General features: G+C 46.2%; 1 protein-coding gene across 1 annotated transcript; it reads right to left on the bottom strand.

Moving 5' to 3' along the window:
* On the bottom strand, positions 1-27344 carry RAB17 (RAB17, member RAS oncogene family). The gene is made up of 6 exons (XM_038422088.2): positions 26815-27344; positions 12999-13161; positions 8819-8970; positions 7472-7597; positions 3148-3241; positions 1-444 (listed from the first exon to the last, which is right to left on the bottom strand). Exons 1-6 carry the CDS (start codon positions 26824-26826, stop codon positions 323-325), a joined length of 669 nt encoding a protein of 222 aa, XP_038278016.1. The 5' UTR covers positions 26827-27344; the 3' UTR covers positions 1-322.
* Positions 27345-27911: the final 567 nt, after the last annotated feature.

Below are 27911 nucleotides of genomic sequence, written 5' to 3'. Positions count from 1 at the left end.
TGCTGTTTTTATTTGTGAAGATACTTTACAATGTATTCTTGTATAATGATAACACTGAACAAACACAAGTGAGAGGAGATTTGCAATGCTTTTCAGGTCCCTTGCACTCGGCAATATCTCCTCTCGTACAATTCTTCAATCGAACACTGACAATAATAATTTTTTTAAAAAGCAATAATCACAGTGACACACAAGCTGCCCCCTAAAACCATGCTGCCTTTACAAAAACAGCACTTCACACAATACATAGGGCCAGCATTCCTTCCCTACCCCACAATAAAAACGCATTTGATGGTAAACCTAGGTCAGTCTGCCATTTCCTTTAGTTCATGCAACACTTTTTAGTCTGATTGCTTGGCTCTCGCAGATCCACGCGTGACTTCTTCCAGGACTGATGCTGAAGGGCTGGATCCTTCTGTTGTTCCTGTTTCAATAACTTTTGAGCTGTGAAGAAACTCAGAATAAGAAATTCTCAGTCCTTCTCTGCTGAGCTATTGTAACATTTTGTGCTACATCCTCAGTCCCTGCTCTGACTTTGTTAGGACAACTTTCCAGCTGCTAAGGGAGCAGCTAAGAGTTCCTCTGCTGTGTCCCCCTCCCATCAGCAGTGGGCTGGGGTGTGGCCAGAGCACCCCAATCCCCAACAGCAGAATGGTTCCTGGTGGTGAAACTTAGAGCAGACCCAGGGCTGTTTCAATTTATGCCAAGGACTGACCCACAATAAGCAATAGAGAGAGGAAAAGGAGGCTTAAAGCTACTTTCTCCTTCCCTCATGTGCTATTTGGCTAGGCCTGGGGATCTGTCTCTTTAAATTTATTAAGATTTAAAATATCTAAATATGAGCAACAGGGGATAGATCACTTGATGATTACCTGTTCTGTTCATTCCCTCTGGGACACCTGGCAGTGGCCACTGTTGGAAGACAGGATACTGAGGTAGATGGACCTTTGATCTGACCCAGTATGACCGTCCTTATGTTCTTATTTATGTTGATGGATTTAAGTTAAGTTTACATTTTAACTTTTTTAACTTCATATATTTTTTACCTTGAAACCCACTTGTTTCTTGGCCTAGGACTCCTGCACTTACTATTTAACAAACTCCCATTCACAATTTTCCTCATGCTCCTTCTTCCCGGGAAAATGGTCCCTCCCTCAGGACTCTCCCATACACCTCTTCATTCCCCGCCCTAGAACATCTACAGATTCCACTGCATCTGCATTATGGACATACCCCTAAAAACATCACAGTACAGCAAATGGTGTATTGCACCAAGTTGTCTGTAGGAAATCCCATGATAAAATAGAATGGTGATGATGTGCAAATCACATCTCTATAAGCTTTAGCGAAATTCTTTTAAAAAGGAACTAGAAGTAGGAGACCCTAACTTGAAATTGGCATAAGATGGATGCTAGGAGTCTCATGAATTGCCACTATCAAACTGCTGGCATTCTTAAGGAGCAAGAATATCTATTGGGTAGTAAATGCTTATTATTGGCTCATGATACATTGTAGGTGGAATCTGTTGCTGCTGTTGTACCCTATTATTCTAGAGCTTTCTCCGAATGGTCTCATTAACAGGAACAAACACGAGCAGACCCTAGTGCCATCTCACTGGCTGCCAAGGTAACGCCGTTTGCCATACGTGCACCAGTGCAGGGTCCAGCTGGAGGCATAGTCCATATCTGAATCCCCATATGTTAAAACAGGGTCAGCTGGCTAACATCTCTAGGGTAAGCAATGCATTGGAGGTCCAGGAGGCTAAGTAGGATAGGTGGGACAGAGCTCCAGGGTTCCAGGCCTGCATGTGGGGAAGAAACGGCTCGCCAGAAGAGTCTACAAACCGCTGCCTCCCATGAAACCAGCGTCGTTAGTGGCTTGGCAGTGGTCAGACATTCGTGTGAAGGGAGGACTGACAACTCGGGATTATCTCTGGGCATAACTGGTTCTTGGGACAGGGCTGGATGTGCTTGTCCTAAGAAGAAACCTCAAAGACTCTCTGAGCCAGTCCAATCGAGTGAGGTTGACTCAGTCTAGCTGAGCCTCTGGCTCTGTTTCCTAGCCCAGTGGTTCTCAACTAGGGGTACGCAGAGGTCTTCCAGGGGATACATCACCTCATCTAGATATTTACTTAGTTTTACAACAGGCTACATTAAAAAGCAGTAGCTAAGTCAGTACAAACTAAAATTTCATACAAACAATGACTTGTTTATGCTGCTCTGTGTATACACTGAAATGTAAGTACAATATTTATATTCTAATTGATTATGGTAAAAATGAGAACTCAATTTTTCAGTAATAGTGAGCTGCGACACTTCCGTATGTGTGTCTGATTTTGTAAGCAAGCAGTTTTTAAGTGAGGAGAAACTTGGGGGTACACAAGACAAATCAGTCTCCTGAAAAGGGGTACAGTAGTCTGGAAAGGTTGAGAGCCACGGTCCTAGCCAGTTGGAGGGCTAAGAAAGAAGGATCCTAAGGAAGAAGGATCTAGGGATCTTGTTTTCCTGCCTGGGTGAGGTCTCTGATCTCTGGCCTGAGGGATGAAAGAAACATGGGCTTGTTTTGTTTGGGGATCATAACTGGGGCCAAGGGGAATGGGTCTCGGAGAGAAGAGATCCTCTTGGAGTAGCAATGAGGAATCTGGTGGGTGGGGAGAAATTCCCACTTTCCCACTGCTAGGGCCAGTGACTGGTGTTCCAAAGGGTGGTTGGGTGGGGGAACCTCCTCCCCATTCAGCAGGTTCCACCCTCACCCCGCCAGCAAAAGCCGAACCACTCCACAAGTTTGCTTGTCTCAGAAGTTGGGGGGAGGGGGGCGCAACAGGGGGGCAGCCTGTCTGTGTTTGGAATGGGAAAGCAGCTGCTCTGGGTCTGTCTCACTCGCTGTTGGCAGCTGTCAGGCTTGACAGGCCAGAGTATACCCAGTCACCTCTTGTCTATACCTAGAGGCAAAGCACTGCTGCATTCACGGTAAAGACTTTCCAGTTCCTGGACCTCCTCAGGTCAAGTGACTCAACCCTAATTGCCCCTGAGCAACTGGGAGGAGATAAGCAGTGCTGTGCTATGGCTCAGAAGGCAAAGAGGTGGCACAGACCTCAGCAACTCTCTAGTGCTGTTACCTGTACAGCAGCTTCTTCTTGGAACTTACCTATGGCCATAAAGACCTCGGTCACTTGGTGGTTGGATTTTGCTGACGTTTCCATGTAGGTTAAGCTTTTGCTCTTTGCAAACTCCTCCGCCTCCTAGTTGTCCAGGGGAAGGGGGAAGGTACAAAAACAGGGTTATTTCAAAGTAGACTTCGGTGTGTTCTGCACTGTAATCACATCCAACTTGGTAAATGTCCCCCTGTAACCATCCTGGAAGGTGGTGGAAATAAGGGCTCCATTTAGAAGGTATTGGATCTTGTCCTTAGGCCTGACAGGGAGACACAGCTCCTCCCTGTATGATTAGTCACCGCAGGCATGACCAAGCCCTGCCCAGTGTGGACAGGGCTACATGGAACCAACCCAGAGAGGAGATTACTGAGCTTAGAACAGACATACACATTGGTGTAGCAGGAGTACCACAACTTGCCCTGGCTGACTAGTGCCTGAGAAGTAGGAAGTGGAGCATGCCGCAGTCTCCAGCTATTCGCAAAGGTGGCTCTGGAACAAGTCTCTACGCTGGATGCTGCAAACTGCCTTAGGGCCTCGGACCCCCGTCGTTAGCGCCAACACTTGCACTGTCAAACTAATGACGTACAAGGGAGCCTTCCTGCTTAGACCTCATCTGCATGGTGCATTAGTCTGCATTGGGGGCAGGGGGGTACATTCCAGTGTGTTGTGTACTAACAAGCGTGTGCGGGCTACAGTGACGCACACTAGGGAACTCTCCGTGGTGCCAGCAGGTCCTTATGGGCCAGTTAGTGCACAACACACAAGTGCACAGTAGATCTTGCACCCTGCTCATGCAGACAAGCTCTTAGTTTACACTGACTTTAGTTCCCCACCTTTCTGAAGAGCGGGGTGTCCGGTGATACAGCCACCATTGCATTCGCGCAGATTCTGCTGCAAAGCCTAAAGCTTCCTATTGCCTCAGCTCACGCGCCTTCCATTCCATTCACACGGTTGCAGCCTAACAGTTTAGGCACCACTTGTTTTCTCTCTTGCACAGCTCAAGGCATTGCAGCAGCTCTCTGACTGGAATCAGAGTGTGGTGTGGTGGGAACCACTCATTGATATAACAGTGTTAAAACTCACTGGCTCACCCGGTTTTGATGCACTAGCCTTGCAGATGGCTTGGTTTCTACAGGACATATTCAGAGCGAGAGCTTGTCCAAAGTGGGGGAGGGGGTGTGAGGAGAAAGGAGTCAACTCATAAATACTACGGGGTCAAAGCAGGAGCATAACTGCAACCATACATCTACTAACAGGCTAGCCTGTGCTAAGATTTAAAGCCAACAAGCCAGGAAGTTGGCAGATAAGGCTACTGCGCTCGGCCTCCCTGCCCCTTCTCACCCTACTCTTGTCTCTGCTACAGCTGGTCAGGAATTCTTTGCCAACATATTTCTGTTGGAAAATGCTGGTGTGGATAACAAAAATGTGTTTTGTAGAAATGTGTGTTTAGCTTAAACTTTCCTCAAGAAGATTTTTCAAGTCCAGGCTGGTGTTCTGGTGAGAGAGCCCCCAACCCAGATTAGCCAACAGCCCTGTGTGTAGGGCGATCACGTGGGAAGCCCAGGTTTGAATCCCTGCTCTGCCCGGTGCCTCCATTTCTCACACAATGGAAGTCTTGTTTTCCAGCCAGCCCTAATCCCCACCATCTCGATCAGAGCCCTGGAGGAGAAGCATCACCTCAGCCTTCGACTGCATGATCAAATGACACTAGGCAAGGGCACATGCTATTGAGCAAGTGTCCAGATGACACACAGCCTGCAGTTATAGCTATATTTCACTTGGTATGTCTTCACAGCAGCTAACTCAGGTGACTGGCACCCAAGTTGGCTTAGCCTGGCTGTGAGCAGCCACATGGCAACTCCCTCCCCAAATTATTGTGTCCCCACTGGTGCTGCGCTCTCCTGAGTGTGTCGCTCTGGCTTCTGGAGGCATAGCCCCGCTGCGGTACGCTGAACCACTCTGATTCTTTCCCAGGGGATTGTGGGAGAACTTCACTCTCCTTCTGGGCGCACGAGGGGAATTGTGGGAAGGCACTGGAGGCCTATCAGCACTGGAATGGTTTGTTCTGCACCCTCACTGCAAAGTGGGTAGGGTTTTGTGTGGATGGGTGGGGGGTTAACCTCACTAAAGACCTACCCGTGTTTAGTAGTGTGACACAGAGACCCACTGGTGGTTTGTTACTCTGTGTCAGTGACTCTTGTCAGGCGTGACATACTCACCACACCTCACTCGCTGGTGTCGTGATACTTATTTAAAAGGTGAGGCATACGATGTTGTTTGAAATCTAACACCACACTGGTCAGTAATGTCACTGTGAAATGTTTGTAATAACTCTGTAGGTGAAATCACAGATATTCCCCAATACCACATCCCCAGAGACTGTAAACAGACAGAAGGAATCTGTTTTGTCTCCTTTATGTAAAGGGGAAAGAAAACATAGGGGCAGACACCCCATCCAGGAAAGAGGGCTCTGACCTGCTGCCTCCGGGCCAGCCAGTGGCTAACCCTCCTGCTTTGTAAGGGGGAAGGTGTGACTCTAACAGCATCCCAAAGGCCAATGGCTCCATGGTATCAAGCAGTGCGTTTCAGCTGGCTTGACCAATGTACCCCAATTCCTTGGTGTCATGATCTGTATCTAATGTAATATCTCACTGGAAAAGTAGTGACACTGGTGGTTCAGAGCATTGTGAAATGTGTGTACTGATACTATACATGGAGTTCTGGATGTTCTGATCTTATATTTTAAAATCTGTCTTTCAGCAAAGTAGAAAATGGGTCTGCCAAGGTCTCTAGTACAAGTGAAGCAGGGTTGGCCAGTGACAGGGGGATTGCAGTTTACCTAGTAAGTAAACAGAACTATCAAAGCTCACAAACTAGCTGGGGAGTCAGCATGTCCGGATCACACAGAACTGTGTCTTTGCTGGACTGACCAACCTTCAGGAAGAGACAACAAAGGCATATTTATGGGCAAGGTAAACCAAGCCATCAGGACAGCAAGTGGGGAAAGATAACCACTTACCAGTCTCAATGGGGGGATAGAGATACACCCTTAGAAAGCCTTCCTGCCACTGCAAGCAAGCACAATGAACTTTGGGGGAGATGCTTTTCAATGGCTTACTGGACTATAAACAGAGGGGCAGAGAACCCCTACATGATCCATCACTAGACAGACACAAGGGGCCGGAGCTCTTGCAAGCTGAGAAGGACGGGTCCTTCAGCCAAAGGGGGGTTGAAGTCTCTGGGAATTGAATAGAGGTGAGAAACCTGCTTAGGCAAAGCTCTTTCACCTAAGACGACAAAGGCACCAAGCACTTTGGACTTTGTGGGAGATCCTGACCAGAGGGTTTGGTCAGCCATCTTGTTGGAAGGTCATGTGCCAATCTTACTCTGAACCAAGACTGTAGCTTTGTTAAGTCTTAGTCCCTCGAAAGCATTTTTCACTTTTGTTTATAACTATTTCTAACTCTAGCCTTTATACTTATACTCACTTCAAATCCTTTCTCCTTTTGTTAATAAACCTGTTTTACCTTTTACTCTAAAGCAGCCCAGTGCTGGCTTTGATTTACCTTTAACTCACAAGGGACTAGCAAAAGGTGGCTGCCTAGTTGAGATAGCACTTAATGACAGGTCATACAATTGCACAGGAATCATGAAAACACTTTAAAGTTGGCTCTTAAAACAGAGGGTTTCTTGTGTTAAGGTGGTTCTTAGTGCAGTTCCACTGTGATTTATGTATATCTTAAAAAAGCGAGAAGTCCTTGTGGCACCTTAGAGACTAACACATTTATTTGGGTATAAGCTTTCATGGGCTAGAACCCACTTCATCAGAGATATATCTAGAGATAAATGAGCTGATCTATAGTGCTAGAAAGGGCTGTCTCAATGTGCATTGCTTGAAAAGATTCTACCATTTCTGATAGACTTTGCCCATTACACCGAGAGGGGATATTGCTGAGGACAGTAGAATCTTTCTGGATGCATCCACTGTACATCTTAATGTGAAGCCACAAAAAGGGACAATAGATGCCTACCTATGGCACACTCTGAACCCTTTGAACAAACCCACCATAGCTCAGGAAAGTCTCTAAGATCCAAAAAGGTTAGCAGCTGAAACAGAGGGCAAAATGGGATTAATGACCTCTTAATATCCCTGGCACCCAGTGGGTTCTCGCTATATAGCTCGCTGCTAGGAGAACTGTATTCACCTAAACATTTTCTTATGAACTGTTCAGTCTGAAAGCCTGAAGTGCAGCCATGGTGTTTTTGAAAGAGGTAATCTACCAAGTGCTGAGATCTTACTGCAGTGATGCCACTTACCTCAAAGGTGACTTCCCGCTCAGCAGCAAGATCTGTCTTATTGCCGACTAAAACAATCACAATCTCATCGTGAAGAAATTCCTTCTCTAATTCCCTCAACCACAGCTTTGCTCTCGCAAAAGTTGCCTGGAAAGGAGAGAGAGACACACAGACAATAAACCGACAGATACCCATGAGCTGTCACGTGGCCCAAAGGAGATTGGCAAGTGAGGGCTAAAAATTGTAGAAACAAATGGGTTATGTGCTTGTCACAGGTAGTGATGCTAGGAGGGCTACTCAACATGGAACTGGCTCTGAATGTACTTCCTTCCCCAAAGCCAAGGACGATGACTTCTCCTATTCCATCAGACATGACCAAACCACCATGGATCTCCAGTGGGTCATAGACCCAGCTTACAGGTGATGGGCTGAGGTGATTTGGCTCTTTCATGATGGGGCAAGGATTCTTAAAAACTTGGCCTATCTCTTCCATAAAGTTCTGTTACTGTGAGACATTACTCTACACAGCCTATGGTCTTCTTCCGTAACTACCACGGCAGTAATACAGGCATATGGCCCTTGGTGTTGCGGTTCCTGTGTGTTGTGTGTTACCAGTAAAAGGGAAAAGTCATGCATAACGTAGTGGGAGATCAGGCAACATGTCCCCCTGGAACAGTCCATCAAAAATGGACATTAGTATAAGCCAACTAATAGATGCGTTTAATCTTTGTCACTATATTATCCTTAAAGTCCAGGGAGTGAGTGTAATGACTACAGACCCCGGCCGTTGGCAGGTGGGATTGAACCTGGTGCTTAGTGCATGAGCCTCTACCTCGTGAGCTAAAAGCCAACTGACTCTTAGGCAAGGCTGTAGAGCCAGCCTCATTTTATCTCGCTAAGTGGTCTCGGTGCCACTAGATGAGACAGAACACCACACCCAGAAGCTGTGTGGGTTACATGAGGGTAGGGGGACAAAGAGCACTTAGTGATGCTCCTTCATTACCTACTTGGCTGTTGGGGTGGATTGGGTTGGGAGATAGGGGTAGATAGAGAAATCTTGGGTTTTAGGGGGAAAGCATGAGCATTTATTGTCCACTGTAAGGGAAATGTCTGTACCAGTTCCTTGCATGTCTTCAACCATCTTTACCAGAAGACGAAGGATAAGCCTGCCCACAAAGTAGCCCTTACATGACGTGTGCAGGGAAAAGTCGTCTTGGTTGAAATGTATGGAGATGTATTGGGAAGCTACCCTACACTAGAACTATTGCAATGTACCAGCGGCGTGGCTGCATTATCAAGATTCGTCTGGATATTTTGGAAAGGCTTCTGGAGGAGAGAGGCGGAGGAACAAGCCATCGCTTGTCTTACCTTTCTGGCAATGTCATATACAAGAAGGGCAGCATTAGCCCCCCTGTAATAAAGATGGCAAACGCTATGGTACTTCTCTTGTCCTGCAGTGTCCCAGATCTCAAGCTTAATCGTGGCAGTCTCTAAACATACCAGCTGCGTGAAGAAAGAACCTGGAAGCAACAGAGATGGGACAGCTCATTGAGAAAGCCATAGCATGCCCCTTTATTAGATGTTAAGCTTTATCTCGGTAACTTGTGTGAAAGATGGGTGTCAAAATTCAGTTGGAAAGGGTTTATGGGGGGGGGTGAGAGAGAGAGAGAGAGAGAGAGAGAGAGAGAATAAAAACACCTCCTCCCCCACCAAAAGCAATGAAACAAACATGCTGGTGAACTGGTGCTCCCCAATAACAGCACTGTACTACACCAATGCACTTCAGCAGGGCTGACAGACCATCAATATTAGTGGCATTAGCAAGCTTTGGTTTTGCAGCTGTCTAGTTGGAGGAAATGTGATGGCAGGGTGGGAATTAGGAATCTGGAGTTCTAATCCAGCTGTATGGTGCCTGGCCCCTGTTGGGTGCTGCTATAACAGAAATACTGCAATCTCCCTGACACTGATTACTATGACCTTGGACAAGTCACTTAAGTCTCGAGTGGGCCCTGATTATACATAAGCAGTGCTGTCCCATGAGTAATCCCAGGGAGGTGCTCAGATGCTTCTGAGCTACAACTCTATCACTGCTTTTTCTTGCTCTTAGTCCATGTCAGCAAACCTGCCCCACCCCAAACTGGCCGGGCTAGGCTGGCCAGTGGGTGGGGGTTGCACCCAGGCCATGCCTGCTCACCCTCTCTCCCTGCTCTAGGGAAGTTACAGATGCATGTTTACTCCTGCACACCTGGCCCAGGGGTGTAAAGGTGGAAGGAGAGGCCTTTGCTCTCCCATTTTCCCCCAGGCAAATGTGTGGGCAAAGTCCCAAGCTAGCCCTTAAACTTTCTGTCTCAGCTTGCCCAGATGGAAAATGGGTCTAATTAAAATCCACCTCCCTGGAGTGCTGTGAAAGCCAGAAAATGTCTGCAAAATGTTTGAAGAACCTTGGACTGAAAATGCTATAGCAGCTCAAATGTGCGGATGTGCACAGTAGATAGGCAGAAGCCATCTGTTAAGGGCCAGATTGTCTAACACATACATGGGCTTGAGATCGAGGGGGCAGTACAGAGCCAAAGCTCTCCAGAGAGCTCTGGGAGGGACAGAAGCCTTCTCTGAGTGCCAGTTAATGTAGGCAAATGACCCACGCTCCTTGGTATAGGCACTGTGACTGCCTGGATTGTGTGGAAGAGTGGGAGACCCCTTGGGCCCTCCATCCTCCGTCCCCACTCTCCTGACAAAGGTCAGGATCCTTCTGTAAAACAGGAAGAAAAGTGTCTTTCTGCCTATTTCTGACATAAAGGTACAGAGCCAGATCCTTGCTTATGTAAACTGGCCTTAGCTCCATTGAAGTCTACATATAACAGATGGGGATCCGTCAGAACATCAATGGCCTCTCTAGCTCATACCAGGGTCTGTAAGCTTCTAAAACTTCCTAAAGAGACTTAACTGACCTTGTTTTGACATCTCCAATAAAAACTGAAGCTATGTTTTCCATCAATGTTGCTACTGAGATGAACCTTTTTGCATCTGATGATGGGAGCGTGTAGCAGAACTGTGTGAATAATGGTGGTTTGGTTTTGTTGGTGGCAATTTGAAAAGTCAAAAAAAATTAATTTCATGAAATGTTTCAAAGATTTTGACTCTAAGTCAAGAGAAATTTCATTCTGGGTCAAATTAAACATTTATTTTGACTTTGACTATTCTAAATAATTTTTTAAAATAAGACTAAAGGAACTTTTGAAAGTAATTTCAAACCAAAAAATTGAAACGTGATATTTTGTTCAGGTGTTTATTTTTAAACAACAATTTAGTGAAACTACCATGAACTCACAAGGTGGGTGAGATAAGATCTTATCTTGGACCAACCTCTGTTGGGAGAAGGGACATGCTTTCATGCCACACAGAGCTCTTCTTCAGGTCTGAGGAAGGAACCTGAGTGTTTCAGCTAAATAATCAGCATCTTACCCAGACCTTGAAGAGCTTTTTAAAGCTCAAAAGCTTGTCCCCTCTAGGGTGACCAGACAGCAAGTGTGAAAAATCAGGACGGGGTAGAGGGTAACAGGCGCCTATGTAAGATAAAACCCCACATATCGGGACTGTTCCTATAAAATTGGGACATCTGGTCACCCTAGTCCCCTCCACCAACCGAAATTGGTCCAATAAAACACCTACCTTGTTTCTGCAATATTCTGGGCCCAACATGGCTACACTAACACCGATGAAGTGAGCTGTAGCTCATGAAAGCTTATGCTGAAATAAATTTGTTAGTCTCTAAGGTGCCACAAGTACTCCTTTTCTTACTGCAACCATGAACTCATAAAATGTAGTGGTGTCACTGGATCTGCAGCTTTTTCAGAAAAAATCTTTGGCTGAAATTTCACCTAGTTCTCATGTGAGTGGGTTTCTGTTTAAACACCATGAAAATGATGTCAAAGGCAGATATGCCGATGACATCGGGGGGAGGCTAGGTGGGGTGCTTTGACTAGATTGCTGATCAGAGCTACCTAATGGGCAGAGCTACTGGGAGTCTGGGGAGACAGCCTTTAAATGTCATTTGTTGGAGGCCTTGCTGCATCCATCAGAGGGAATCCAGGAAGCAGACTTGTTAAGTCCCCTGACACAAACAGGGTGGAACAGAGCGTTACGTCTGTTTTTCTGACACCCAGGAATTATCTGACCTAACGCCAGAAGATCAGACTCTGAAGTGCAGTTCCTAGGATTCAAGGGCACACCTGTGTCAGTTTCTGCAGTGAGAGTAAGAACTTGGTGCAATTTTGCAGTAAGCACTGAGAATGGGACTGGCATACATCCATAGATAACACAATGCAATTGGTAGTATATCTGTGGGGGCAGCTGGGAAAGCTGGGGTGGGGGGAGGGATTGCAAAGGGGAAAGTCTACCATTTACTATTAAATGCTATAAACTCTCTCTTGGGTTAGTCAGAACTGCAGGCTCAGTTCAAATGCCACCAAAACTCACTGCTGACATGAGCTTTTGTAATAATATGACCCTTGCTGAGACCTATTTAAATGCTACATTACTTGCAATGAACCACTGGATGTCACTCTAACTGCACAATGAATACAGCTGTGTTGCTGTTTCCCTATTCATGATTTCTTGGTCCCTAAAAAGAACAGGAGGACTTGTGGCACTTTAGAGACTAACACATTTATTAGTGTATAAGCTTTCCTGAGCTACAACTCACTTCATCGGCTGCATAGAATGGAACATATAGTAGGAAGATATATATATATATACATACAGATAAGTTGGAAGTTACCATACAAACTGTGAGAGGCTAATTAGTTAAGATGAACTATTATCAGCAGGAGGAAAAAAAACTTTTGTAGTGATAATCAAGATGACCCATTTAGACAGTTGACAAGAAGGTGTGAGGATACTTAACTTAGGGAAATAGATTCAATAAAGTACTCCTGTTCTTTTTGCGGATACAGACTAACACGGCTGCTACTCTGAAACCTGTTCTTGGTCCCTGTGTCTCCAATCTACCCCAGTGGAGACATGTGTCTTCCATGTGGCCTCATCCTCCCTGCCATTGAACTCAAAAGGCACTTTGCTACATTGGTGTCAGTGGAGTAGTCGATGCTCAGGCCTGACTTTTTTCAGAAGTGCTTCTTAAGTAGGTGCCTAAAGATCCATCTGTAAAGAGCAGCATCAGAAAAGGCCCAGTGTTTAAAATGGGCACAGCTTGTGCTACCTTAACCAGACTTTTCCTTATCTCTCAGTTGTCAATCCTGTGCCAGAGCTGAGAAACCAAACTAACCACGCACTCCCTGGCTGTAACCTGGGGGTTCTGTTTGATCACATCCCATTAGCGAGCCGCCACAGCTGCCAGGGAGTTCCAACAGGGGCCTGCCTCCTGAGTGATGTCCTGTAGCTGCTTTGCTGGGCCTGATAGCTTCAGCAAAACCAAACTTCACACTAGCATAGCTCCACTGACTTCAGCAGAGGTACTCCTGCTATAAGGGAGACGCAGGTCAGGCCCTTTATATTGCACCAAAGGGTTAGTTCATTGCTGCCACTCACTCACATCCCACAGTGGGCATGGATTCCCTGAAGTCATTTTTCACATAGCGGAAGGCTATGCTTGACTTTCCCACGGCCGTGCTCCCCAGCAGAACCACCTTGTAGACGTAGGATTGCTCCGTGGAAGGCCCCGCCCCCATCTGCTGCGTTCTTCTCGGGGCCATATTCTGCAAAGAAGAAAAAACCCCTATTCAAAAAGCATTGGCAATGAGCTCAGGGCCCTGGGCTGATTAGCTGCGTACACTCTAAAAAGTTAGGCCCTGTGCCTTGATTTCCCACTCAGCACAGTGGGAGACGTGGCTCCAGTTTAATTCTTCCTGCACCCCTGTTCTAGTCAATCAAGCTTAACATGCTTAAACGAATCATAATGGGAGTCTAACCCTAAGGGTCCCTGTACAATACGGGGGGCTGTACCGGCATAGCTATGTCCCTGTATAGGCCAGTATAACGCAGTGATGTAGACGCAGCCAACGCCAACAGAAGCGGGATTTTCCTTTAGTGCAGGACACCGCTTCCCCGAATGACAGGCGCTTCAGCGATGGCAGCATTCTTCTGTCAACGTAGCTGCATCCGCCGTGAGGGTTCGGTTGGCATGGCAATGTCACGCAGGTGTGTGGCCAACCACAGGGCAACGTGCTGACCTCACGTACGTGTAGACAAAGTCTAATCCATAGAATCATAACCAGCCTGAGCTGCTGTGGCCACAGCCACACTGTCAGGTGGACTCTCGTAGCAGCACTGTGAACTCCATAATCCCCATCCCAAATACTGTTCATAGCGCTCCAACCCGTTTCCCCCCGATACCTGACCTCCTGAGACATCTCTTCTGTCAATACACTGCCTTGGGCTCATGGAACAAACTTGATACAGGTGGTCCCAAAGCTTCCATTGCTAGGCTCACAAGTGTCAGTCCAGATGCACAGCCATGAATCAGTTGGACTTTTTCCTCACCAAAAAACCGCTCTGGCCCTATACCTGTGGTTCTCAGGAGTCTCCAAGGCCAGGTGAGGCTGGCTATGGCGGGAGACTAGGGGGGAAAAACAATCAGTGGCTGAACTTTTAATCCTAGAAAATAGCTTGTCTTGAAGTCTGTTTCTAGTGCTTGGTGTTATGAAGATGGGCCACATTTTCAAGGCTATATTCAGCCTTGGCAATAGTTTAAAAAAATAAGGGGACCTATGTCCATGTCCATGTTCACAGGCCCCCAACTCCAACTGTAATAATGACAGAGACAGATCCATGAACCCCTAAAAACAAGCAACCCATGAAAACAAACGCCTATCAGAGACAGTGATTTTTTTTAAATGGCTCCTTTTGTAAACTTTGATTGTCAAGTCTCTGTATCTTTGCTCCTCCATATATATCTGCCTTTGTAGAGTGCTTTGAGATCCTTGGATAAAAGACTCCTTATCACTGCTGAGTAACTGTTACATCACTTTGAAGATGGCTGATCCTAGACACAGAGCTAGGTTCCACCTGTAGCTGACAACCTGCCCACACAAACATCAGAATTGTGTGCCCTGATCTTCCATTCATTTATACCTCCTCCCATGGGTTACTGTGGGGCTCAGTCACAAAGCCCAGGGTTGTATAAGCCATTATCAAGTTTTAGACACCTTTAGAAGCAGCCTGTGTAGCTCCCAAAATGAAAGATTTAATCTTCCTAGACAGAGAGTGATTAAAGCAGAACAAAAGAAAAGGAGTTCACCAAATTAAGTGCTGGGCTGACAGACATTTGTCAGGCAGTGAGGCAGTATTCCTTGCATCATCCTGTGGAGATGCAGAATGGATGCAGAGAGGGAAAATGAGGGAAAGTGAATCTGAAAGCAATCTCAAGCCAGCCAAACTCCGCACCATGAAGAAAAAAGAAGCAAAACTTCACAGCGACATCTCCGTCCTGAAAAAATGCAAGAAACAAAACACCATCCCCAGAAGTTTCACCATGTAGAATCTTCTGACCACATGCAACTCTCCAACATGACACCCCACTTTGTAGGGGCCTTTCCTGGGGTTTCCCCTTCTCTCTCCCTCGATCATTATTCAGACTACACCAGACGGGCAAGCCTTTGACATAAAAAGAGAACGGACATTGGAAAACAGTTAGCTTCTTCCTTTGAACGTTTCTGAAATGCCCAGTGAATTCTCCTATAATGCAGGAAATTGCAAGACAACGCTGAAGAGAAACTTTCTGCCAAAATGTTGTTGTCAATTGCAGCTGTTTAATAGAACTTGCCAGTAGTAAGTTGTCTTAAGAAATCCATAAACATGCATCAAATCAATGACTTTGCTCCCCTTTCCATCAGGCATGAATGTAAAACAAAACCACCTCAGAGGGCCGCACTGCATTAACAATATAAAATGCCATGTAGAACCAGAATCCATTATCCCCTCCCCTACACCTGATACAGGACACCAGTGCATATCTCCATAGGAACATAACTGCACAGCATGGGACCACTGGTCCATCTAGAATAGTAGCCCGTCACTGCTAGTTGCTCCAAAGAGGTGACCATGACCAAACTTTCCCACAGGGGAGGTTTCTTCCAAAGCTAAGTTAGCAGTTAGTTTATGGCCTGAACCATGAGTTTCTCTCCATCTAAATTATTTTAACCCAATCACATCTCTAAAGACCCACCTCCTCGCTTCTCCTTGGCACCAAGCTTTCCACAGAGCAGTTTCTGTTTTCATCCTTTTCCCTTAATTGGCTATGCTCTTCTTTCTCCTTTATCCACCTAGGCCCCGTCCTCGCTCTTTCCGTGTTTATCCCTCTGACTTATTTATTTCTCCCTTCCTCCATCTAAGCCGCCTCCTCTCCCTATCAATTTAGGTTTTTGTAAGGGTGCCCATCACCATGGTATCTGAGCACCTTGCACAAAGCCATGCTTAGCTCTTACACAGCACTCACTCCACAGATCACAAATCCCTTTACAAAGGAGTTATTACCCAGCTGGGGTAACGGAGGGGAAGTGACTGGTTCCATGTCACACAGCAGCTCAGAGCCAGCCAGCAATAGAACCTAGGTCTCCTGACTCCCAAGCCAACGCCTGATCCACTGGACCACACAGTCTACACTGTTAGCTTTCTCTTCCATTCCCCCTCTGTCCAAGGTCATCTTGAGCCCCCCCCCCCCCCCGGGTTGTTCACTTGGAGCCAACCCAGATCTGCTAAAACTTAGGCCCTAGACTCAGGCTTAGGGGGATTTTTTAGGCCCTCGGGAATTATAGGACTCTTGATGGTGCAGCAGCTGTGGGTACCAAAGCCATGGGTGGAGAATTTCCCTGGGGAGGAGAGACAGTAGGACACTCCTGGCTGGGGCACTGCTGCTCAACCTTCTGGCTAGGAGCCCCAGAAACTTTCCATCTAGGTATAGGGATCTCTTATTCCCCGTGTCTGGCAAGTCTTCACTTCCTCAGCCTGTGGTAGGGACACAAGGAAAGGAAGCTGGGCTCCCCCAAGGCGGGAGGGAAAGGACAAGGAGGCTTCCTGCTTTTTGCAAAGCCAATGGTCCTGCTGTCCCTGCTGTTCCCCCTAGTTCGAACCCTTGGCACCAAATACTTTGCGTGTAGTGATTGCTTTAGTAGACTGAAAAAGCACGTCTCCTTTCAAAGGACATTGTCCCTCACTGAGAACTCTCTCAAATTCCCCCTGGTCTTGACACTTCCTATGCTTGGTATTGTCCTAAAGGTTTGTGTAAGATGCATGTGGGTATCTTGTGTTTTCACCCTGCCCCTTTAGAAAATTTGACCAAGAACCACACAGCCATGTTTTAACTAGATGAGTGAGACTAGGAGGGGGGAAAAAGAAAAGGAGTACTTGTGGCACCTTAGAGACTAACAAATTTATTTGAGCATAAGCTTTCGTGAGCTACAGCTCACTTCATCGGATGCATTCAGTGGAAAATACAGTGGGGAGATTTATATACACAGAGAACATGAAACAATGGGTGTTACCACACACACTATAACAAGAGTGATCAAGGAAGGTGAGCTATTACCAGCAGGAGAGTGGTGGGGAGGAGCGGGGAAACCTTTTGTAGTGATAATCAAGGTGGGCCATTTCCAGCAGTTGACAAGAACGTCTGAGGAACACTGGGGGGGCGGGAGGGGAGGAATAAACAAGGGGAAATAGTTTTACTTTGTGTAATAACCCATCCACTCCCAGTCTCTATTCAAGCCTAAGTTAATTGTATCCAGTTTGCAAATTAATTCCAATTCAGCATTGGAGTTGAGAGTTGTTGGAGACAACTCGTTGGAATCTGTTTTTGAAGTTTTTTTGTTGAAGAATTGCCACTTTTAGGTCTGTAATTGAGTGACCAAAGAGACTGAAGTGTTCTCCGACTGGTTTTTGAATGTTATAATTCTTGACATCTGATTTATGTCCATTTATTCTTTTACGTAGAGACTGTCCAGTTTGACCAATGTATATGGCAGAGGGGCATTGCTGGCACATCATGGCATATATCACAGTGGTAGACGTGCAGGTGAACAAGCCTCTGATCGTGTGGCTGATGTGATTAGGCCCTATGATGGTGTCCCCTGAATAGATATGTGGACAGAGTTGGCAACGGGCTTTGTTGCAAGGATAGGTTCCTGGGTTAATGGTTCTGTTGTGTAGTGTGTGGTTGCTGGTGAGTATTTGCTTCAGGTTGGGGGGCAGTCTGTAAGCAAGGACTGGCCTGTCCCCCAAGATCTGTGAGAGTGATGGGTCGTCCTTCAGGATAGGTTGTAGATCCTTGATGATGCGTTGGAGAGGTTTTAGTTGGGGGCTGAAGGTGATGGCTAGTGGCGTTCTGTTATTTTCTTTGTTGGGCCTGTCCTGTAGTAGGTGACTTCTGGGCACTCTTCTGGCTCTGTCAATCTGTTTCTTCACTTCAACAGGTGGGTATTGTAGTTGTAAGAATGCTTGATAGAGATCTTGTAGTTGTTTGTCTCTGTCTGAGGGGTTGAAGCAAATGTGATTGTATCGTAGAGCTTGGCTGTAGACAATGGATCGTGTGGTGTGGTCTGGATGAAAGCTGTAGGCATGTAGGTAGGAATAGCAATCAGTAGGTTTCCGGTATAGGGTGGTGTTTATGTGACCATCGCTTATTAGCACCATAGTGTCCGGGAAGTGGATCTCTTGTGTGGACTGGTCCAGGCTGAGGTTGATGGTGGGATGAAAATTGTTGAAATCATGGTGGAATTCTTTTCCATGGGTCCGGATGATGAAGATGTCATCAATGTAGCGCAATTAGAGTAGGGGCATTAGGGAATGAGAGCTGAGGAAGCGTTGTTCTAAGTCAGCTATAAAAATGTTGGCATACTGTGGGGCCATGCGGGTACCCATAACAGTGCCGCTGATTTGAAAGTATACATTGTCCCCAAATGTGAAATAGGTATGGGTGAGGACAAAGTCACAAAGTTCAGCCACCAGGTTTGCCGTGACATTATCGGGGATACTGTTCCTGACGGCTTGTAATCCATCTTTGTGTGGAATGTTGGTGTAGAGGCTTCTACATCCATAGTGGCCAGGATGGTGTTTTCAGGAAGATCACCGATGGATTGTAGTTTCCTCAGGAAGTCAGTGTTGTCTCAAAGATAGCTGGGAGTGCTGGTAGCATGGGGCCTGAGGAGGGAGTCTACATAGCCAGACAATCCAATGCCTGAGATGATGGGGCGTTCAGGAATTCCAGGTTTATGGATCTTGGGTAGCAGATAGAATACCCCAGGTCGGGGTTCCAGGGGTGTGTCTGTGCGGATTTTTTGTTGTGCTTTTTCAGGGAGTTTCTTGGGCAAATGCTGTAGTTTCTTTTGGTAACCCTCAGTGGGGTCAGAGGGTAATGGCTTGTGGAAAGTGGTGTTGGAGAGCTGCCTAGCAGCCTCTTCTTCATATTCCGACCTATTCATGATGACAACAGCACCTCCTTTATCAGTCTTTTTGATTATGATGTCAGAGTTGTTTCTGAGGCTGTGGATGGCATTGTGTTCTGCACGGCTGAGGTTATGGGGCAAGTGATGCTGCTTTTCCACAATTTCAGACCATGCACGTCGGCAGAAGCACTCTATGTAGAAGTACAGTCTGTTGTTTCGACCTTCAGGAGGAGTCCACCCAGAATCCTTCTTTTTGTAGTCTTGGTAGGAAGGTCTCTGGGGTTAGTATGTTGTTCAGAGGTGTGTTGGAAATATTCCTTGAGTCGGAGATGTCGAAAGTAGGATTCTAGGTCACCACAGAACTGTATCATGTTCGTGGGGGTGGAGGGGCAGAAGGAGAGGCCCTGAGTGGTTTGTTTTCAAAGCGCTGACTATTCCCGAGGTTTAAAAATACATAAAATCCAATTGGGGCGGGACGGAAAAATGTAATTGCATACAGAATTATTTTCATACAGAATCATTCCTGCCTGCATAGTCCAAGTGCACAATCATGCAAGAACATGCACAGCTTCTCTCATATAACCACATTTTTAAGTATTTGCAGGATCAGGGCCCATGATTATAACTGCAGTTACAGATTTGTTATACTTGTGTCAGCACCTGGGCTTTTGTCTAAATGCCTTCAAATCAAAACCATTTCTCCCAGCCTATCTGATTAAGAACAGCAGAGTTATATCCTCAGCTGGTGTAAACTGTTATAGCCCTAGTCACCTCAGTGGATCTACAATTAATTTTGGCAGCTGGGGATCTCGCCCCAACATGTATAACTGAAATCAAAACCACTCACACCTACCTCAAGCAGCAACACATCTGGCAGCATAGATGGTTTAACTATGCAGTAATGTGCCTTGCATAACTCTCACACAACAAACAGTCAACCTGTGGAACTTGTTGCCTTGAAGGCCAAAAGCATAACTGGTTTATGAATTAGATAATTCATGGAAGATAGGTCTATCAGTGGGTATCCTCCAAGATGGTCAGGGATGCAGCCCCATGCTCTGGGTGTCCAGAAGCTGTGGGACTGGATGACAGGGACAGATCACCCAAAATTGCCCTGTTCTGTTCATTCCATCTGATGCGTCTGGCAGTGGCCACTGTCAGAGACAGGATATTGGGCTAGATGGACCCTGTATAGCCATTGTTTGGGCCCATTTTTGACCACAAAAATCTCTTCTTCCAGTTAGGCAAAATGTGCCACTGCAGCTAAAGCACCAAGTCAAGAGTCTGCATGAAAAGTATCTGCCTCAAAAGCAGCTTAACTGGGTCTGGTTTTTAATCTGGTTCCATTGCTATTTTTCTCATTGTCCTATTTATTACAAAATAATAAATGCAAAACCTTTGTTAGTGAGATATTACACGAAACCTCACAGGCAGGACTAACTTGTCACTAGAGCTGGAAAGAAAAATCTTTCATGAAGAAAAGTGGTTTTTCAAACAATACACTACATCTGCGGAAAACGTTCATATTGTTTGAAATGTTTTGCCAAAACAAAGGGAAAGTGGATTTATTTTAAATGGAAAAACTTCTGACTTCCAGGCTTTTTCCTTCCTTCCTTTATTTCCCCTTTCCATTCCCTCTCCCTCTCTGTAGAAAAGAAAAAGGGAATGGTGGGGAGAAAGGATCCCGCCCCCAGCCCCTGCCCCCTGATTCAATGAAAAATCATATTTCTGAGAAAATTCTGGGGGGTTTTCTCTTGAAATTTTTCACTGAAAATTTACCTTCCCTCCCTCCAACCCTGCTGATTAATATTACACACTCAGGTTTGGGTACCATATGGGGTGGGGAGGATGCAAGTTTATAGGGTTGTCCTTCTATAGAGATGCACACCATCTCTTGGAGTGTGGTGTTAGATGAGATCATTTAAGTTAGAGCCACTATTTAAGGTGGCCAGCAGGGGGTATGTAGCCAGGAGATAAGGGGGGATGCAAAATGGAAATACAGGCAGACAGTCATGAATTTACCCAGAGTCTGGTGGCCTGGTCTCTCTCTGTGGAACAAGCACTGAAGGGATGCATCTGGTGCCCCATGCACTCTGCCTCTTCCACTCTTGGTCACCCAATTTGGGCAGAGCTGGGTCCTTTGCTAATGCTAGCATGTTGCACTTTCTGAATTCCCTCACTGTTCCCATCCCCAGGAGGAGGATCCAATATGGACATGGTCTCTGGGCCCTCACTTCCCCATTAGTGGTCAGCGTGGGGCAGGGGACAGACTGAACCTAGCGCGAGCTGTGCCCATCCCTGTGTGGATGCAGGCTAGGCAAGTGGCTCCTTGCTTATTGTCACAGCAGAGCTCATTAAACCTATGAATTGTGCACACAGCTTTGTCTAGCCAGAACCAGGCTCATATTATCATCCCTTCAGAGAATATCAGGGTTGGAAGGACCTCAGGAGGTCATCTAGTCCAACCCCCTGCTCAAAGCAGGACCAATCCCCAATTTTTGCCCCAAATCTCTAACTGGCCCCCTCAAGGATTGAATTCACAACCCTGGGTTTAGCAGGCCAATGCTCAAACCACTGAGCTATCCCCCACGGCTTGTCCTCACCACCCTGCTAGTCTGTTTCTTTCTGTGCTAAATGACTTGGGTTTAAACTCTGATGGAGCAGAATTAATAACAACACCTGGCTCTTACACAGAGCTTTTCATCAGTAGATCTCCAAGCACTTTACAAAGGAGTATCATTATCGCTACTTTACAGATGGGGAAACTGAGGCACGGGGGGGCGTGATTTGCCCAGGGTCACCCAGCAGGCCAGCGGAATAGAACCCAGCAGCCAAGCTGGCCCCTGTGTCCTGAGTGCCAGCACTGGGTTCTGTCCGCTAGGCCAATTAAGAGTTGACTGATGATCAGAGAATGGTGCACCCCCCAAAAAATCTAGCCATTTGCTTATGGAAATAACAGTAGGGGTTAAACTTATTAGCACCAAGTAACATGCTGAATATTTTAAAGGCCCCCTTCTAAGAGAGAGATGGGGGATGTAAATACTACTGTTCACGTTCCAAGGCATAAGAGACGGCTCCTGCCTCCCGGTTTTCTGTATGTATTTCTCATTCTGTGTATTACATGAATTGCAGAAGTATTCCCCTCCCCTCCCCTCCCTCGCGCTCTGACAGGAGCACTTCTAAAGAACCCAGAGAGCCAAACATCATCCCACCTGACAGCAGAGCAGGGAAACTCTGACAAAATCTTGGTCCAGTGTGATAGGGCATCTGAGAGGAACATGCTAAACAGCAAAGCTACCCCTGCTAACTCTCATTACTTAAGCTACACTTACGCCATGTCCACATTAGAAAGCTTGCACCAGTCTGACTAAAATCAATCTGGTTACTTCACAAGTAACCCAAATGTAGATTTCAGAGTAGCAGCCATGTTAGTCTGTATTCACAAAAAGAAAAGGAGTACTTGTGGCACCTTAGAGACTAACAAATTTATGAGAGCATAAGCTTTCGTGAGCTACAGCTCACTTCATCGGATGCATTTGGTGGAAAAAACAGAGGGGAGATTTATATACACACACAGAGAACATGAAACAATGGATTTATCATACACACTGTAAGGAGAGTGATCACTTAAGATAAGCCATCAGCAGTAGCAGGGTGGAGAAAGGAGGAAAACCTTTCATGGTGACAAGCAAGGTAGGCTATTTCCAGCAGTTAACAAGAATATCTGAGGAGCGGTGGGGGGTGGGGTGGGGGGGAGAAATAACATGGGGAAATAGTTTTACTTTGTGTAATGACTCATCCATTCCCCGTCTCTATTCAAGCCTAAGTTAATTGTATGCAGTTTGCAAATTAATTCCAATTCAGCAGTCTCTCGTTGGAGTCTGTTTTTGAAGCTTTTTTGTTGAAGGACAGCCACTCTTAGGTCTGTGATCGAGTGACCAGAGAGATTGAAGTGTTCTCCAACTGGTTTTTGAATGCTATAATTCTTGACGTCTGATTTGTGTCCATTCATTCTTTTACGTAGAGATTGTCCAGTTTGGCCAATGTACATGCATTCCTACAACTACAATACCCACCTGCTGAAGTGAAGAAACAGATTGACAGAGCCAGAAGAGTACCCAGAAGTCACCTACTACAGGACAGGCCCAACAAAGAAAATAACAGAACGCCACTAGCCATCACCTTCAGCCCCCAACTAAAACCTCTCCAACGCATCGTCAAGGATCTACAACCTATCCTGAAGGATGACCCATCACTCTCACAGATCTTGGGGGACAGGCCAGTCCTTGCTTACAGACAGCCCCCCAATCTGAAGCAAATACTCACCAGCAACTACACACCACACAAGAGAACCACTAACCCAGGAACCTATCCTTGCAACAAAACCCGTTGCCAACTCTGTCCACATATCTATTCAGGGGATACCATCATAGGGCCTAATCACATCAGCCACACTATCAGAGGCTCGTTCACCTGCGCATCTACCACTGTGATATATGCCATGATGTGCCAGCAATGCCCCTCTGCCATGTACATTGGCCAAACTGGACAGTCTCTATGTAAAAGAATGAATGGACACAAATCAGACGTCAAGAATTATAACATTCAAAAACCAGTCAGAGAACACTTCAATCTCTCTTGTCACTCGATTACAGACCTAAGAGTGGCTATACTTCAACAAAAAAGCTTCAGAAACAGACTTCAACGAGAGACTGCTGAATTGGAATTAATTTGCAAACTGGATACAATTAACTTAGGCTTGAATAGAGACTGGGAATGGATGAGTCATTACACAAAGTTAAACTATTTCCCCATGTTATTTCTCCTTCCCACCCCACCCCCCACTGTTCCTCAGATATTCTTGTTAACTGCTGGAATTAGCCTACCTTGCTTGTCACCATGAAAGGTTTTCTTCCTCCCCCGGCCCCTCCCCCCACTGCTGGTGATGGCTTATCTTAAGTGATCACTCTCCTTACACTCTTGTGTGTGTATATCAATCTCCCCTCTATTTTTTCCACCAAATGCATCCAATGAAGTGAGCTGTAGCTCACAAAAGCTTATGCTCTGATAAATTTGTTAGTCTCTAAGGTGCCACAAGTACTCCTTTTCTTTTTGCGAATACAGACTAACACGGCTGCTACTCTGAAACCTCTCCTTACAATGTGTATGATAAACCCATTGTTTCATATTCTCTGTGTATGTATATCAATCTCCCCTCTGTTTTTTCCACCAAATGCATCCGATGAAGTGAGCTGTAGCTCACGAAAGCTTATGCTCTAATAAATTTGTTAGTCTCTAAGGTGCCACAAGTACTCCTTTTCTTTTTCCAAACGTAGATGCACTTGAACTCATTTAGCCCGATGCAGAATGATTTTAGTTATACCAACCGCACTAATGCAGCAAGCTTTCTAATACAGACAAAAGTTTCTGTAGTATCTGGCTGGTGAATCTTGCCCATATGCTCAGGGTTTAGCTGATTGCCATATTTGGGGTCAGGAAGGAATTTTCCTCCAGGGCAGATTGGAGAGGCCCTGGAGGTTTTTCGCCTTCCTCTGTAGCATGAGGCATGGTTGACTTGAGGGAGGCTTCTCTGCTCCTTGAAGTCTTTAAACCATGATTTAAGGACTTCAATAGCTCAGACATAGGTGAGAGGTTTATCGCAGGAGTGGGTGGGTGAGATTCTGTGGCCTGCGCTGTGCAGGATGTCGGACTAGATGATCAGAATGGTCCCTTCTGACCTTAATATCTATGAATCTATGAAAAGCCTAAAAAGAAAGAGGGGTTAGATGCTGGGAGAAACTACAGAGCTGCTTCATACTTTACAGAAAGTCTCTGCAACTGGCTTAGCTCACTAATTTAGGGAGCGGGTTAGAGAAGAGTGGCAGTGTTGGGGGAACTGTCCCTGAACCAACAAGTACCCCAAACAGAAGAAAAGGGGCTGCCGGTTGATTTCTGAGATGAGACGCGTGGACAGATTCCATAAGAAAGCAAGCCGAGACCATGGCCGGACTGAAGCCAGGCTGAGCAGCCTCAGAGACTAGGGAGAAAAGAAGGCCAGCTGATGACCCCATCCTCCACTGCACAATCCTGTGTGTTAACAATAATGACTTGGAGTTTTTTCTGACACACACCTGACAACAGACCCCAACAGACAGGCTCAGCTAAACTCTTAGCCCTGAGGCTGCTGTCATTTGATTCCTGTTAGAGAAATCCGCCTGCCTGCACACTGAAGTTAAGAAGATTAATTCATAGGTTTGCAGGGGTTTAAGGCTAGAAGAGAGCCTTAGATCCTATCACAGGCCACTAAACCTCACCCACTTACCACTGTACAGAGCCCAGTAACTTGGGCTGGACCAACCCTACACTACTCTTTCTGCATGCAGGGTGTTTGCTTGTCTTAAATTCAATCACCATTAATCCGATCATTCAACTGATGAAGGAACAGACTGTATTCAAGCCTCTGAGTAGGGATGCTGCAGCTTGAAGGGTCTGAACAAATTGTTTTACGGCTTTTGATGAAAGCCTGTGAGAAATGGAGTGGTTGGCTATCCTGGAATGCAATGTGGTGAGTGGTGGTTTCAACCACTTCACTGTAGTGATGTGAGGGGGTTGCTGGGAGGGGGAGGTTTTCTTACTGCTGACCAGGTAATGATAAAAGAGAATTGGATTTTATCTACTCGGAGAGTTGGCTCTTTTGTCTTTAAAGAACACCAGTAAAAATGGGCTCTTGTGATGATGCTGGCTCTGAATGGTTTCTTTAAGATGCCGTTTTATTTAAAAGCCCATTTGTACCTATGGCCAAACCTTTGAAAATAGAAGCCTAAAGTTAAACTCCTAAAATCCATCTTTAGGCCCCTGCCTGATGTTTGAAAGCGCTGAGCACCCAGCCGCTCCCATGGTGGCTCCGCACTGTAGAAATCCAGGCCTCTGGATTTAGATGCCTCAGGACAGGCATGGGAGGCTAATTTTAGGTGCCTATTTTTGAACATTTTAGCTGAGGTGGTTTAGGTCATCTTTAGGTTCAGTGAGATTTTAAAATGAACTGATGGCAGGGAAGTTCCTAACTCTCATGGACTTTCACTGGGAGTCAGGCAGCTATCTGCCATAGGTGCCTTTGGAAATCTTCCTCCTTAAACTACAGGGACAGAAGTCTCATAGGAAGTGCTGAAGCTGATGCTGAGCGTACACAAATGGTCATGGCTAAAGCTTACTTTTAACTAAAGATCAGCTTGGGATCTGAGGGTCTAAATGGGAAGGGGACATTTCAAGGCTTAAAGACATTCTTGGATGATATTGTGCCAATGTAGGGCCTGATCCATTCTCACCAAAGCCACTAGAAGTAGGACTGGGCCCTTATTCTTGAAAGAAAATGCCTAACCCGAATGAGTTATAGCTGTAGTCTCACTTTATTGCAGGATTATCTTGGGACTCCGGAGGTCTGAGTCTCATCTGTGATGGATCCCTGCATTCTGATAAAACCTTCCTCATCATTCTTTCAAGCCCTGCTGGGAGGGGCAAGCCCCCCCCGACACCCAAACTCTGGCCTCAACTCTGGGAAGCTGAAAGAAGGAAGCTGCCTTTCTCCAGGGTAAACCCAGCTCCTGGTCAAGCAGTGCTTTGGGGTTCAATGGAGTTTTTTGCCTCTTTCAACCCTAGGGTCCTTGAGACAGGGCCTGATCTCCTCTGTGCAGCGCTCAGCACTCAACTCACCATAGGCAGTGAATAATCCAAAAGAGCTTTCCCCTGAAATTAACCAAAGATGCACTGCCATCTCAGTCAGGCGCAGTGGCAGCTGGTTACACACACCTTGACCTACAGTGCCCACATTGCTAACATACCCAAAAGTGCTTTGAAATGGCTTTAAACATTAAATGTGTGCAAGCCACACCACCTTCTCAGCCTGTTGCAGGTTTCGTTTTCCCATCCCTCCACCCTCTGCTCTTACAGGGTATTGATAGAGGAAGAGCTCACCTTTTTAAACATTGCTTTTCTTCTAGGTGGGCCGGGGAGGGGAGTCTTCAATCCATTGAAAGTTTGAAACAATGCTGGCTGGGAAGCAGCTGTAGCAGCTGGGTTGTGCAGGTGCTGAAACAAGTTAAATCCAGGCAAAGTAGAAAGTAAATGGCGCACCTCTTGAAACACCCCACAGAGAGCCAGGTACTTTCACCAGCACGCTGGTTGCTCCTAAAGATCAACACACAAACACAACAGTGCTTGGTAAAGTTTAAGGTCCACTGATTCTGCAGCTAATTGATTTGCCTTTAGGAATGCAGAGCCATAAAACCTGTAATCAAGGTGACTTGTGATCTGAGTGGAGCTGGCCTCCTGTTCCGAAGGGCGGGGCCCTGCACACTCCAGTGAAATGCTGAGGAGAGTGATTCTGCTGTCCCTGGTTCCTTTCTTTTCTACAGTTTCATAATCCTATTCCTTTCTATCTTTCTGCTAGGTCCTGCAAACATTGTGTCCGCCCCTAGATTTCATTTCCATTGTGATTCATGACCATGTAGCGTGTAACATCCTGCTTATACTAAAGAATGACTCACTAGTTGAGAGCAGCAGCAGTGGGAATTCAGGAAGTTTTTAATATTCCTAAAAATCTCTGGGCCTGATCCTTGGACCTGCTGAGCTGTGCTCAGTGCAAGGTGGGGGAGGGGGAAGTGTTAGTCAGCTTCAGAAATGCTAAATAGGCCCCCTTGGTCCACTCCAGAGCCCGAGATCACTATAACACCTGTATTCTCGCCACCCCGGGCATAGGTGCTGGAACTAGGGATGCGGCTGGTGCTGCAGCACCCCCTGGCTTGAAGTGGTTTCCATCATATACAGGGCTTACAATTTGGTTCAAAGACTCTCAGCACCCCCACTATATAAACTATTCCAGCACCTCTGCGCCTGGGAGGGCCAGGATGCTCTGTTCATGGCCTTGCACCAGGAGATGAGCTCAGATTACTTTGTTTGGGCCGAGATGCAGAGCAATTCCAATTTGCAGGGATGTATTTTCTGCTTGCTACGTAGTTGTGAATAGCAAATCCACTCTCGCAAAGAACCTGAAGGGAGGTGGAAGGGAGATG

This window comes from Dermochelys coriacea, chromosome 11 (genome assembly GCF_009764565.3).
Source record: "Dermochelys coriacea isolate rDerCor1 chromosome 11, rDerCor1.pri.v4, whole genome shotgun sequence".
Taxonomy (NCBI): domain Eukaryota; kingdom Metazoa; phylum Chordata; order Testudines; family Dermochelyidae; genus Dermochelys; species Dermochelys coriacea.
Note: the sequence above shows the minus strand (reverse complement) of the source record. Positions and strands in the feature narration are given on the sequence as shown.

Excerpts from the sequence above, each read along its gene's own strand:
- RAB17 (XM_038422088.2), bottom strand. Across the intron at positions 8,971-12,998 it reads ATCCATGCCCACTGTGGGAT|GTTCTTTCTTCACGCAGCTG; the intron begins GTGAGTGAGTGG and ends TGTTGCTTCCAG. Across the intron at positions 7,598-8,818 it reads TATATGACATTGCCAGAAAG|GCAACTTTTGCGAGAGCAAA; the intron begins GTAAGACAAGCG and ends TCTCCTTTCCAG.